This window comes from Neomonachus schauinslandi, chromosome 4 (genome assembly GCF_002201575.2).
Source record: "Neomonachus schauinslandi chromosome 4, ASM220157v2, whole genome shotgun sequence".
NCBI lineage: Eukaryota > Metazoa > Chordata > Mammalia > Carnivora > Phocidae > Neomonachus > Neomonachus schauinslandi.
In genome coordinates this window covers 32287793-32300937 of record NC_058406.1, presented here as the reverse complement: position 1 = coordinate 32300937, position 13145 = coordinate 32287793, and the positions used below count along the sequence as shown (strand labels likewise).

The 13145-nt window shown below is 45.7% G+C and overlaps 1 protein-coding gene across 1 annotated transcript in view; it reads right to left on the bottom strand.

The window, feature by feature from the left end:
• Positions 1 to 5330: 5330 nt before the first annotated feature.
• Positions 5331 to 13145, bottom strand: part of RIMKLA (ribosomal modification protein rimK like family member A) — a 30169-nt gene continuing 22354 nt past the window's right edge. The window contains exons 4-5 of the mRNA XM_044913988.1: positions 7976 to 8179; positions 5331 to 5821 (exon numbers count right to left, since the gene is read on the bottom strand). Coding sequence (XP_044769923.1) covers positions 5331 to 5821; positions 7976 to 8179 — 695 coding nt within the window. The remainder of the gene's footprint in view (positions 5822 to 7975; positions 8180 to 13145) is intronic.

The window sequence follows — 13145 nt, the reverse complement described above, 5'->3', positions numbered from 1 at the left end:
ACTGGTGCATTTGCATTTTGTTGGGTGTGGAAATGGGAGAACTGATCTTCATGTCATTGATGGACCACAGGGAGGAGACCCCATCGTTGCTTAAAATGAGGTAGCAGAAGTCTGGTGTCAGCTGTGGCGGCCAAAATGTGAGCGCCTTAGAGATCACAGACATCCAAAGGCCCAGTTACCGGACGTGCCTGGATCTCAGGGGCTATGTGGGCCTCGGCTGATGTATGGGCCTCAGGACGGAAGAATCTGGCCTAGTGGCTGGCTGCAGGTGAATGCGCTGTGGAACTGAAGTGGGAGGACACTTTTGACTTTGTGGCTCATTGCAGTTGGAACATGTGCATCAAGCAGGATCCCCCTGAAGGAGTGCCCGATGGCAGAAGTTTGGGACCTTCAAGCCCTTGACCTCCACGGAGGCCCACAAAGGCCTCCACACATCCAAGACATTCTGCAGTGGGGAAATGCCAGCCAAGTTGGCACCAAGGGAGACTTCAGCCAGCTCAGCAGGGGCCTTGCCCCCTCATCGACCACTGATGGTGTAAGGTGGGGCTAAATGGTCTTGGCCGGTCTGAGGGCACAGGCCATATGCCAGCTTGCACCCTAGAAATCTCGTATGTGCCTCTAGGGCTCTCATTTAAGGCCATCCAAGAGGTGAAGCCTTCAGAGCTGGCACATCAACACCACGTGGATCCAGAGCAGAGGCTCAGCGGGAGAAAGGGCAGAGGGGGAGTCCAGCATGACAGCAAGTGCTAGGCACCATGGGAGAACAGAGCCACCTCTGGCAGTATGCTAAACCAGAATGGGGACTCGGCTGCCCGCGTCCCAGCCCTGCTGCTGACTAGCTAAGTGATCTTGGCCTCTGGGATTCAGATCCTCCATCTATAAAATGGGGGGACTGAATTGGTGTCCAGAGTGCTGTTATTCCTTTGTCCTCGAATCTGGCTTGATGGGGCGCCTGAGTGGTTCGGTTGGTTAAGCATCTGCCTCAGGCTCAGGTCATGATCCCAGGGTCCCTGCTCAGTGGGGAGTCTGCTTCTCTCTCTCCCTCTGCCCCTCCTCCTCGCTCATGCTCGCTCGCTCTCGATCTCTCTCAAATAAATAAAATATTAAAAAAACAAATCTGGCCTGGTGGGTGACTTTCTCAGTGTCACCTCGGAGCCCAGTGAACACAAAATGGCACAGCGAGACTACCAAACAGGGTTGGGGAGGCCAGCACAGGGCCCAGGAGAGTGCCACATGTTGGCACGGGAACCACACCCGGAGAAGGAAGCTGAAAAGCTTGAAGGAACAAAGTTGTCATACTCAGCTGTGTGTTTTAAGAAGGGAGGGCTGCAGGGTCTGGCCAGAGACTTGGAATGGAAGCATAATATGGTTTTCGGGAACGATTCCAACAACATATTCCTGAGATGGGGGGGAGGGGGTCTTCCAAGTAAAAGCATTTTAAAGTCTTGATCTGATCTCGAGTCTCAGAGAAAGTCAAAAACAGCACAAGGCTTGCTATTAGGCTGTAGCAGCAGATGGAAAAACATGAGCTTTGGGGACAGTGACAAAGATGACTGTTGTCAGGGCTCATCCCCAAACATCTGCACAGACTGACAGCAAATAGAAGCCTCACCTGCAGGTGCAAAAGAAAGTATTAAGCTGAGCTTCCCCGTTCTACTGGCTTTGGATTCACTCTGACGTGGCTCCTTAGACCCACCTCAGAGCACTGCGGCTCCAGGCCTGCCTGCACATGGTTTTCTGCAGAAGGGCCAGCTGTTACTTGGGGGGCCCTGGAGCCCCCAGCAAGCTGCCTCCATCTCCCCTGGACTTGCATCAAGACCAGCATTCATCAGGACTTAAGGAAGTGCTGAGGCATGTCTCTCCCACTTCCCCAAGGCCGATGAGAATCCACGTAATTTATTTTCTTTATACAGAAGTTTCAAAGACCCCTACCTCTAATGAATACGTGTGAATGATTCTTTCATTTAAACAACCGCCAGAAGAGCCATTTCTTCTTCCTTCCCCCTGGAATTCCAAATTATCCCAATTTCTTATTTCTTCTGCTGAAACGTCACAAAACTATCCAAACCTTTCCCCCTTTCCTCCTCACCCCATCCCCAGTTGTCACGGAATCCCCTCTTAGCTGGGAGCAATGAGTCTGCAATGGTGACAGGAAGAGCTTATAATCCACTTACACCGTTTCATCAGATTTTAAAGACCTAAAGCCCCCAACCCACATTCTCGCAAACCCACACCCCGCAGCAATCAGATAGCATGAAGACATTTTTCCCAAGTGCAGAATCATATATATTCTGAGTGACGGAGCTATTGGCATTCAAGTTTTGACCAGTTTCAAGATGCTACTGTCAGGTAATGGGAAGACCATATACAGACACTGCAATTTATGTTACATAAGGAAGACTGTTAGTTGATGTAGGAGAGTCAGGAGTTTCAGGTTATATACGATACATCCAGAAGGCTGTGTGAACTCACCCAAGAGCCTTACTCCTTTCAGGTGGTAAGGCCTCTGAGAAGCTGCATCCTTTTTCAGGCCCCCTACCACTGTTTAGTGTGCTAATGCCAAGAATTCAAGGCCTCTTTCTTTCTTGACTCCCTCAGAGGAGGGATAATGCGAAACTTATAAAACCTGATGTGGGAGGTATTCTTCTACCACTTCCCACATGATGCACAGTCTCATTAATTAACTCACTTCAACCTCAAAGCACCCTCAAGAGGTAAACAGGCATCTCCCCTATTGGAAGAATGGAAAAACGGGAGGCAGAGCCTACCTGATTGTGCAAGGTTGTCAGCGCTTTAAGGGGAGAGACAGAACCAGGAACTGACTCTGTGTCCCACGTTCCTTCTAGCAGGCCTTGCGGGCAGCTGTAATGAGTGTGGCCTAGACCCATGACCAAGGCTCACAGGGCCCGTGGCGGGTATGGGAAATCTGGGGGCGGGGGGGGCTATGCAGGGAGGCGGGAGCTGTGATCCAGGTGTGATCTAGCTTTCTCTGCTTCCAGGCTGGGCTCCGTTTCAGGCAGTGGTGCCCATGACTATAGACGTCACTAACAGCTGGAAGACGGGCCCTCTTTGACAAACCTGGAAGCACCCTCTAGCTGCTCTGCTCGGGACAGGGCCTGCCAGCGTCCTTTTAGATAAAGTGGGGAGACTGGGCTTACGCTGAACAGTGGGAATGAGTGCATGCAGCTTCCAGAAGGTCATCACTTGGTTCAGATATTTACGTAGAAAGCATATGGACAATTCCAACAAGAACAGACCTAGAACTATCCTTCTAAACCCACCCTGAGTGGTAAAGATAAGGTAAATGTCTTAACCTGCATAAAGGTGAAGTAGTATCGTGTGTCAACTGTACAAGACACATTACTAGAGTTACAACGGAGTGGCATGCACCCTAGGTTCGACTGCATTTAAACTACAATTGTGTAGTACAATATCTCCATTACATGGAGCCAAACGTTTTTCAATTGTCTAAGTGTTAACTTGGTGAGATGTGCTTTTAGCCACAATATTTTAAAAGCCAATTTCTATTTAAATGTGTTGTGAAAAAATGTAATAGTTTTGACTTTATACACATTTTACATTTACAGCAGAGTAAGTATAGGAATTTAGACACCCAAATGGGTGTTGCTGCCTTCGAACTAGTCACCTTGGGAAGATGTATGTTTAGTCAGTGAAGCTGACCTTGACTCAGACTATTTCTAGAGCCTTCCTTGGAAACTGTCCACTTGTAAGCTTCCTCATTGTTGTCCTTTGTGGGTAGATTTATGTTTTGAGGGATGATTTTTTATTTTTTATTTTTTAAAGCCAAAGAGCATTAGAAGATAAGTCTGATAGATAAAAATGGGTGATGGAGCTTGGGACTACCTGTGGGGAGGAGTGGTATAAAAACTGAAGTCTGACTATAAGGCTGTGAGGCCTCTTTCCTTGCATGGCTTCAGAGATAATTCCAAAGAGGAATTCTGTCTGTTCTCAGCACATGCAATATCACAGCTCAAGAGTACGGTGTCCCAAGGAAATAACACAGATTATGGTAACTCTTGAGTGCTTATGTTTTAATGTATTTGGTTAAAAAGGGAGCCTTGCTCATTCTCATCATACTTCATATAAGCAGGAACGGAAAACTCCATGTCCATGAATTCACCCAAGGGAAGGATCATCATCTACTGCTTAAAGAGTTAAAATGAAAAGCACTTGGTGTCCTGTCTATGTTATCCAGCCCCTCCTCCCCCTAAACGTGCAATGAGTAATTCCTGAGTCTCCCCAGTTTGGAAAAAGTGGGTAAGGACAGGTCTCTGGAACCTGGCTAGGACTAGAATGTCGAGGGGATGAGAGTGTGTTTCCGATGGCTCTAGCTACCCAGTAGGCCCACAACACCAGCGCATACAAGAACACCTTCTACAGCTAAGCAGTACACAAAGTTTTAGGAGAGAAGGGGGAAAATGATTATCTTCCAGTAGATTTCTATGGTAAAAACCCACCGGCTTCTGGATGACAAATGAACAGAGGCAACTGACAAGAAAGTCCATGGCGTTCAATTCTAGTGCACGCATAAGAAATAAAGTGTGTGGCCCCTAGCTCATTGAAGTGCGTTTCCAGCTGAGGCCAAAGGCAGCAAAGGTGCAAGAGGCTGCTGGGGCTGGCGTTAGTTGAAGCAGGGTCTGTAAGTTCGGAGTGGCAAAGCAATTTGTAGAAAGCCCCAGCTACGCAGCAGGGTATCTGCCAACCGGTGAAGTCAAATAACGATCGGTCTCAAACTTTCTACAAAGTGCTTCATCGAAAATGCTAATGAGGAAGCTCCCTAAAACACCATATCCTGAGTGTCAGAGGAATATGGCCAGGATGGTGACTGACGGGGAGCAGAGACTGAACCGCGTATTCTTCAAGCATCCCACACACACACTTAGCGAAGAGCCGTGTAACCGCAGTCACATTCCTTCTCTTCCGCCCCCGCCTGCCTCCGGGGCTGGCTCCCGAGTGCGGCACTTCCGGGAGGCAGTCTGAGTTCACGGGCTCTGCTGGAAACAGCCAGAAGCAGCAGCCCCCCCGGCAGCGCCTTAAAAGTCAGCCGTAGCATCCAAGTGCTCGCGGCAGACGTCGGTCTCAAGTCGATCGCTCGGGATGTTGCTCTTGGTGAGTGTTTTTATATTAGTCTCTGTAAAAACCACAAAGCTAAGCCGTTTTGCTTAAATCATCGTTAGAAAAAATGCTGAGTGCCCAGATGGGATTTTCTAGTTTCTGTGCAAATGAAATCACATTAGTCCGGATTTTATTCACTCAAAACTATAGGGAAGCAGTAGGATTTGGTTTCAGTGCTGCCAAAAAGCAGGAATTCACTTAAGTTTTAATTCTGAAGCAATCCTGTTGTTAATGTTGTAGCCGGGTTCGGGCAGCATGGGGGGCGGGGCCCCCGTTGTGCTCACTGAGGAATCCCGGATCTCTCCCAGTTCAGGCTCACTCTCGCTAGAGGTAGACCCATTGTTGATGGCGTAGACGCTCTCCGCAACTCCCTGAGCTGAAGCGCAGCCATCTGGCTCTTTCTTCTCCCTGGGACTGGACAGTCCTGGGAGGACAGCCATCTTGCCAGTCTGCCTATTGGGCAGCAAGGACATGGTGTAGTCCGCGATGATGCCACCCACATCTAAATTGCACGCCTGGTCGAAGGCTAGGAAGCCGACGTTGGCATTTGCCTCACACACCACAAAGGAGCCATCGTCCATGATGAGGAGATCGATGCCACAGAAGTCCATGCCCAGGATGTTGGACACCTGAATGGCCAGCTGCTTGCCTTGCTCTGTCAGCGGGCACATGACGCCCACACCGCCTGCAGGGAAAGCACAGCGACATCATGGTGACCTCAGACACCAAGGGCACAACGACCCTTCAAAGAAGAGACAGAGCCACACTGAGGAGGGGCAGGGAGACAGAAGATCTGCTTGGAAATCAGGATGCCCTTTGGGAAAACAATAAGGTCACTTCTTATCTAAGAGTTTTTAAAATGTTTATTTCCTCTGACCTACCACTAAGGAAATAATCTTATGTAATGGAAAAAAGCTTTAGGCACCAAGATGTTGATGGCAGGGTTATTTAAAATACTGGAAAATCAAAATCCTGGGACATAATAGGCACTCACTCAACATCTGTTGCTAAGTAAATGAAAAACTACAAATATCTCGCAATAGAGGAAAGCAGTATATTTTACAATCGTGAATAATAATGCTCGTAGAGCGTTGGTGATCCCATGGAAAAATACTTGGAAGGATTTAAGACTGTGCAGCATGACCACGACTGTACAAAAAGATGATGCCAGAAAGAACAATACAGAAATGTTAACAATGCCTGTCTTTAAAGGGTGGGATTAATGATAAATATCTTTTTCACTGGACTTTGCCGTGTTTTCAACATTTTCTACATGAGAATGGATTCCTTTTGTACAGAAAAAGCAAAATTAACATTACGTTGGGGCGCCTAGGTGGCTCAGTCAGTTAAGCATCGGACTCTTGATTTCGGCTCCGGTCGTGATCTCAGGGTCGTGGGACTGAGCCCAGTGCCAGGCTCCACGCTCGGCACAGAGTCTGCTTGGGATTCTCTCTCTCTGCCCCTCCCCCCCACCTCTAAAAAAGTAAATAAATCTGTAAAATAAATTAATGTTATGTTTTAGGAAGAGGGAGATGGAAAGGCTTATGAGACAAAATCCTATGCCAAAGAGAGTCTGACTGCCCTTACCTACTACAGAGTTAACCTCAGGTTTAATAGTCTCCCTGGAAAGACTTAAGACCTGTCTTCTCAGGTCCAACAGCGAATGCCTTCACCTTAACACTGTCCCTTCCCCACCTGTTAGAATGTATAAGGAAAAGGCTACAGAAGAGTTTCAGACTAGCTCACCAGGAAAAGCAACATGGGGAAATGGCAAAACCATCTGGTTCCTACCTTGTTAAAGAATGCATCTGATACGGTGACTAAAAAAGACAACATAATACCTGAGGTTCCACCTGGTGGGGCGCCATACACGAAAATGAGATGTTGAGTACTTAGCACCGTGTCAGCCTGAGCCTAGCATCTGCCCCCATCACAGCACTACATCCCAGTGTCTTGCAATGATCTGCTTTCGGGTCTTGTCCTCTGTGGGACCGTAAGCTGTCCCAGAGCAGGGACTCTGCCGTTAACTGCGCTCTCATCGAGTCCGCTCGTGGCAACTGCTCGACTGGTATTAGTGAAGGAAGGACCGAGCTGGTGTCTCCACCTCTGTACTACTCACTAGCCTTGGTACACTCACAGGGCCATTTAGGATGTAACCGTGCGCATTTTTCTCTTTTCACATTACCAACATACACATTCGTTCAGTGAGGGTGACAACAGCTTTCTGTGATGGGGACAAGAATTTATATCCCTCCTGGGACATCTCCACTCACCGTAACAGAAAACAAGATAAACAACAGGTCCATGGGATGGGGTTATGCATTTGATCCAAATATAAACTGCAGCTTTCTAATTATATCATACATATTAAGAAAAACACAGTCTTCAATTACAATGCAAAAGCAGAATACACTCTATCTTCTTTCAGTGCCTCAGTGTAGACGCTCTTTATTTCTTGCCTTCCGAACTCCTCTGCCTCCTGTCTCATGCCTTCAATCCCTCCTCTACCCACGTGTCAGTTCTTCTCAAACACGGATCCTCATGTCACTCCCTGGTTTAAACCTGGCTGCTGAGTCCCAACACCTACCAGACAGGGTTCAATCTCAGTGTCCTGATACCCAGGCCTGACCTCTGTCACAGCACCCACACCAGTCTGTCCCTTTCCTGGGCTGCTTGTGGTGACAGGACAGGGCTTGTTTCTAATTCTTATCTGTGATCCTGGAGCCCAGCAGAGGATTTGACAAGATAGGAGGGATCGATCCACATTTACTGAATGGGTGCAAACATCCTAATGAAAAACCCCTAATGAAAAAATGGACTGTGAGCTCTTATACCTTACCGAGAGAGCAGTTGCTTTGCATCCGTCCATCTGTGGAGCAGCGAAGCATAGAGCCTATCACCCGGCCCCCTACCACCACCACCCGGATATCTTTGCCGTGTGACTCCTTCACATACTTCTGGAACAGGTAGGGCACATCATGACGGATCAGATGGCAGATGTCTGAGAGGTGATGTTTATCTCTTGCAAGAAAAACAGCTTTTCCTTTAAGAAGAAAGACAAAGAGCAGGAGGAGTGGTTAAGAGAAGCCTCCGAGCTGAGTCCTTGCCCTCCCATCTCCCTGTCCCATACAGCTGTCGGTTCTTTCTGAACTTGCCTTACCTCGGCCCCTTGTTTCTCTGACCAAACTCTTGCTTCTTATCAAATGGCCGCCGAACCTTATTTTCTCTTGGTTTTACTCACGCCCCTCTCCCTCTACCACAACTCTTTTTTCAGGATGGAATAATAATGTATTCCAGAAACACAGAGGAGAGGCCAAAATAAAATCCTAAGGATCTAGTCAATTCAGTTCCAAAAGCAGTCAGCATCTCCTATCACCCCAGGATGCTGATTAGGCACAGTCCATCTCTAACCCACTTTGTTAATCCCCCAAACCTCACACTGGGCTCGAAGTACAAAGCAGGTGTCAAATCCATGTTTACAGAACATAATTAACTGAACACACTTTAGAGGAATTCCAAGGCTAGGTAGAGAGAGACCCACAAAAGGTAACTACGATACAGCATGATAGAGCATTAAGAGAGGTATACACAAATGATATGGGAGTTCAAAGAGGGAGCCCCTGAAAGACTCCCTCCTCCTTTTAAACCTAAGAAACTTATTATCTGGCTATACCTGTTTAATTCTAAAAGGAATGATCTATAGTTCTATTGCTATCTAGGGAAAGCATTCCTTCTTGACTCCAAATCCTTCCTTTTCTGCTTGAATCACCAGTGCTTTTATAATTATTTAGCCTCTGCTTTTCCATTTGCATATTAGCTGACAGATCTGAGCAGGAGTTCCTGATGAGTTCGCTCTGCAAATCTGACGTGAGCACACCCAGTCTGAGCCTTCTTGTTAGCAAATTTGGAACAAAGAGATGGTTTTCCTAAGATTTGTGTCACCACGTTATAAGGAGTGGGACCCTTCTGAAGTCTTAATAAAAAGAGTGATGGGTATCAGCCCCTAGTGGCATAGAAGACTGAGAAGTAACCCCCCAACACGTCTCCATCACTGAACATTTGGCACCAGGAGATCTGGCATCTGACCACAGATGGCTGGGATTCAAGTATAGGCACTGGGGGTTCCCTGGATATTAGGCAGGATTTTCAGCAGAGATGGGGGCTCGATATAGGGACTTGGTTCCTTGGTTCCTGGCAGGTGGAAGGTTCTAATATGGGGCTTAGTCTGCAATTACTAAAGGAGCTACAGTGTCCAGGCACAGAGGAAAAAGGGGGAGGGGGATCATCTGCCCTGTGTGCCAAACACCTTGTTTTTTTATTATTTCATTTACACTTCATATTAGCCCTATGAAGCCATTAGGACAGAACAGTTATTTTTGTTTTACAGTAGAGAGAAATAAAGGTCTACAAGATTAGTACGTTTCTCAAGGGCACAGCCCATACCATTCCACTTCCTTCTTTAGATTCATTTCCATGTACTAGGGTCTAACTACCACTGTAATTTGTTTACTCCCCATCCATTTTCCCTAAGATACTATGTGTTACACTAGCAATGAACAACCTGAAAATGAAATTAAGAACACAATCCCATTTACCAGAGTATCAAAAGGAAAGAAACATTAGGAACAAATTTAACCAAAGAAGTACGAGACTTACCACTGAAAACTACAAAACACTTTTGAGAGAAATTAAAGAGCTAAATAAATGGAAAGATGTCCCATGTTCAGGGACCAGACGGCTTCATATTGTATTAAGACAGCAACACTCCTCCAACTGATCTGCACGGTCCCCACCAAAAGTCTAACTTCCTTTTTTGCAGAAGTTGACAAGCTGATCCTAAAATTCATATGGAAAGGCAAGGATCCCAAATATCCAACACAATCTTGAAAAAAAGAATAAAGGGACAAAGTTGGAGCCCAACTTGCCAATTGCAAAACTTACTACAAAGTTACAGTCATGAAGACAGTGTGGCCTGCCATAAGATGATAGACATACGGATCAATGGAATAGAACTGAGAGCCCAGAGTAGACCCTCACACAGATGGTCAGGTGCTTTTTTTTTTAAGATTTTATTTATTTATCTGACAGAGAGAGACACAGTGAGAGAGGGAACACAAGCAGGGGGAGTGGGAGAGGGAGAAGCAGGCCTCCCGCAGAGCAGGGAGCCTGATGCGGGGCTCGATCCCAGGACCCTGGGATCATGACCTGAGCCGAAGGCAGACGCCCAACGACTGAGCCACCCGGGTGCCCTGGTCAGGTGCTTTTTGACAAGAGTTACAAAAGCATCCAATGGAGGAAAGAATAGTCTTCAACAAATAATACTGGGAAAACTGGATATCCACATGCAAACGAAGGAAGATGGATTCCTTCATCACACCATATACAAAAATTAGCTCAAAATGGATCAAAGACCCAAAGGTAGGAGCTAAAACTATAAAACGCTTACAAGGAAACGCAAGTATCAATCTGTGTGATCTTGGATTAAGTAGCCACAAAATGACATCTAAAAGCACAAGCCACCAAAGGAAAAAATAGATGAATTGAACTCCATCAAAATCAAACCTTCTGTACATCCAAGGACACTACCAAGAAAGTAAAAAGAGAACCTACAGGGTGGGGAAAAAACATGTTCAAATTATGTTCATATGTTGTGAACTCTTAAAAACTCAGCAATCAAAAGGGGTGCCTGCGTGGCGCAGCTGGTTGAGCATCCAACTCTTCCTGGCTTTGGCTCAGATCGTGATCTCAGGGTTGTGAGATTAAGCCCTGCATTGGGCTCTGCACTCAGCATGGAGTCTGCTTAGGATTCTCTCTTCCTCTCCTTCTGCCCCCCACAAAATAAATAAATAAATCTTTAAAAAGGAAAAAAACCCCTCAGCAATAAAAACACCAATAACCCAACTGAAAAGCGGGCAAAGGATTTGAATAAACAATTGTCCAAAGATCTACAAATGTCCAATAAGCACATGAAAAGATGCTCAACATCACTAATCATTAGGGAAACAGAAAGCAAAACCACGATAAGATGCTTCCTTCCACCCACTGGGATGGTGATAAAAACAAATCACGTATTCTCCAGTTGCTAAAATTTCTCATCATAAGAAAAAAGTTCTGTACGGTGATGGATGTTACCTAGACTTATTGTGCTGACCAGTCTGCAATGTATACAAACATTGAATCATTATATCAATTAGACCTCAAAAAAGATTTTAAAAATTCATTTAAAAATAAATAAATAGGGCGCCTGGGTGGCTCAGTTGGTTAAGCGACTGCCTTCGGCTCAGGTCATGATCCCGGAGTCCTGGGATCGAGTCCCACATCGGGCTCCTGGCTCAGCGGGGAGCCTGCTTCTCCCTCTGACCCTATCCCCTCTCATGCTGTTTCTCTCTCTCTCTCTCTCTCAAATAAATAAATAAATAAATAAAATTTTTAAAAAAAATTTAAAAAATAATAAATAAATAAAGTGGGGCCCTACATTACTAATGCTTGGGAAACATGTATTTTGGCTTGTGTCTTGCTTTTATGGTGGGAGTATGGTGATTATTTGCTTAATCTGTCAAGGCAAAGAGGACATTCATATATGTATATTCTTTTTTTTTTTAAGATTTTATTTATTTATTTGATAGAGAGAGACACAGCGAGAGAGGGAACACAAGCAGGGGAGAGGGAAAAGGAGAACACAAGCAGGGGAGAGAGAGAAGCAGGCTTCCCGTGGAGCAGGGAGCCCGACGCAGGGCTCGATCCCAGGACCCTGGAGATCATGACCCGAGCCGAAGGCAGATGCTTAATGACTGAGCCACCCAGGCGGCCCATATACGTATATTCTAAGAGTTAGGCCTGCCCACTTTTCAGGCTACAAACGTTCAAATTAATATATACAATCAAAAAGTTTTATTTAGTACTCCAAAAAAGAAAACCAATCATAAATAAAGGAGTGAATGAATAAAACAAGGATCAGGGAGGATGAAGAGAAATCAGAACCCTCGCACACTGCTGGTGGGCCTATAAAATGACATAACCATTGTGGAAAACAGTTTGGTAGTTCCTCTGAGGTTAAACATAGAGTTACCATCTGACCCCGCAATTCCAGGCTTAGGTAGGTACCCAAGAGAAATGAAAACATATGTCCACATAGAAACTTGTACACACATGTCCACAGCAGCATTACTCCTAACAGCCACAAAGTGGAAACAACTCAGATGTCCATCGGCTGATGAGCAGATAAACAAAATGTGGGCTATCAACACAACAGACTATTGTTGAGGGATCAGAAGGAATGCAGTACGGATCCACGCTACAACAGGGATGGCCCATGAAGACAGCACATTAAGTCAAAGGAGCCAGACACAAAAGGTCACATAGTGGATGATTCCACTGATATGAAATGTTCAAAATAGGCAAATCCATAGAAACAGAAAATAGACTAGTGGTTACCAGAGTCCAGGGAAGGCAAGTGTGATTGACCCCTAATAGGTGCAGGGTTTCTTCTGGAATGGAAACGTTCCAAAATGAAATAGTGGCTATGGTTGTACACAATAGTGAATATACTAAAATTCACTAAATTGTACACTTAAAAATGGTAAACTGTTATGTGAATTACATCTCAATTTTTAAATTTTTTTATTTTTCTATTTTTAGAGAGAGAGCATGGAAGCGGGAGTGGGGCAACAGGGAGAGAGAATCTTAAGCAGGCTGCACGCTCAGCACGGAGCCTGACACAGAGCTCGATCTCATGACCCTGAGAACATAACCGGAGCCGAAATCAAGAGTTGGATGTTTAACCGACTGAGCCATCCAGGCACCCCTACATCTCAATTTTTTAAATGTTTGAAAATACCATGTATTTTATTTAATTTCCATTTATTATCTGTCTTACCCTTCTACAATGAGAGCTCCTTGAGGACAAGAGATTTGTTTTGTTCCTTTCTGTATCCCCAGAGCCTGAACAGTGCCTGGCACTCTGTGGCCACTCAATTATTAGTTGAATTCTCAATTACGTATATTTTAGC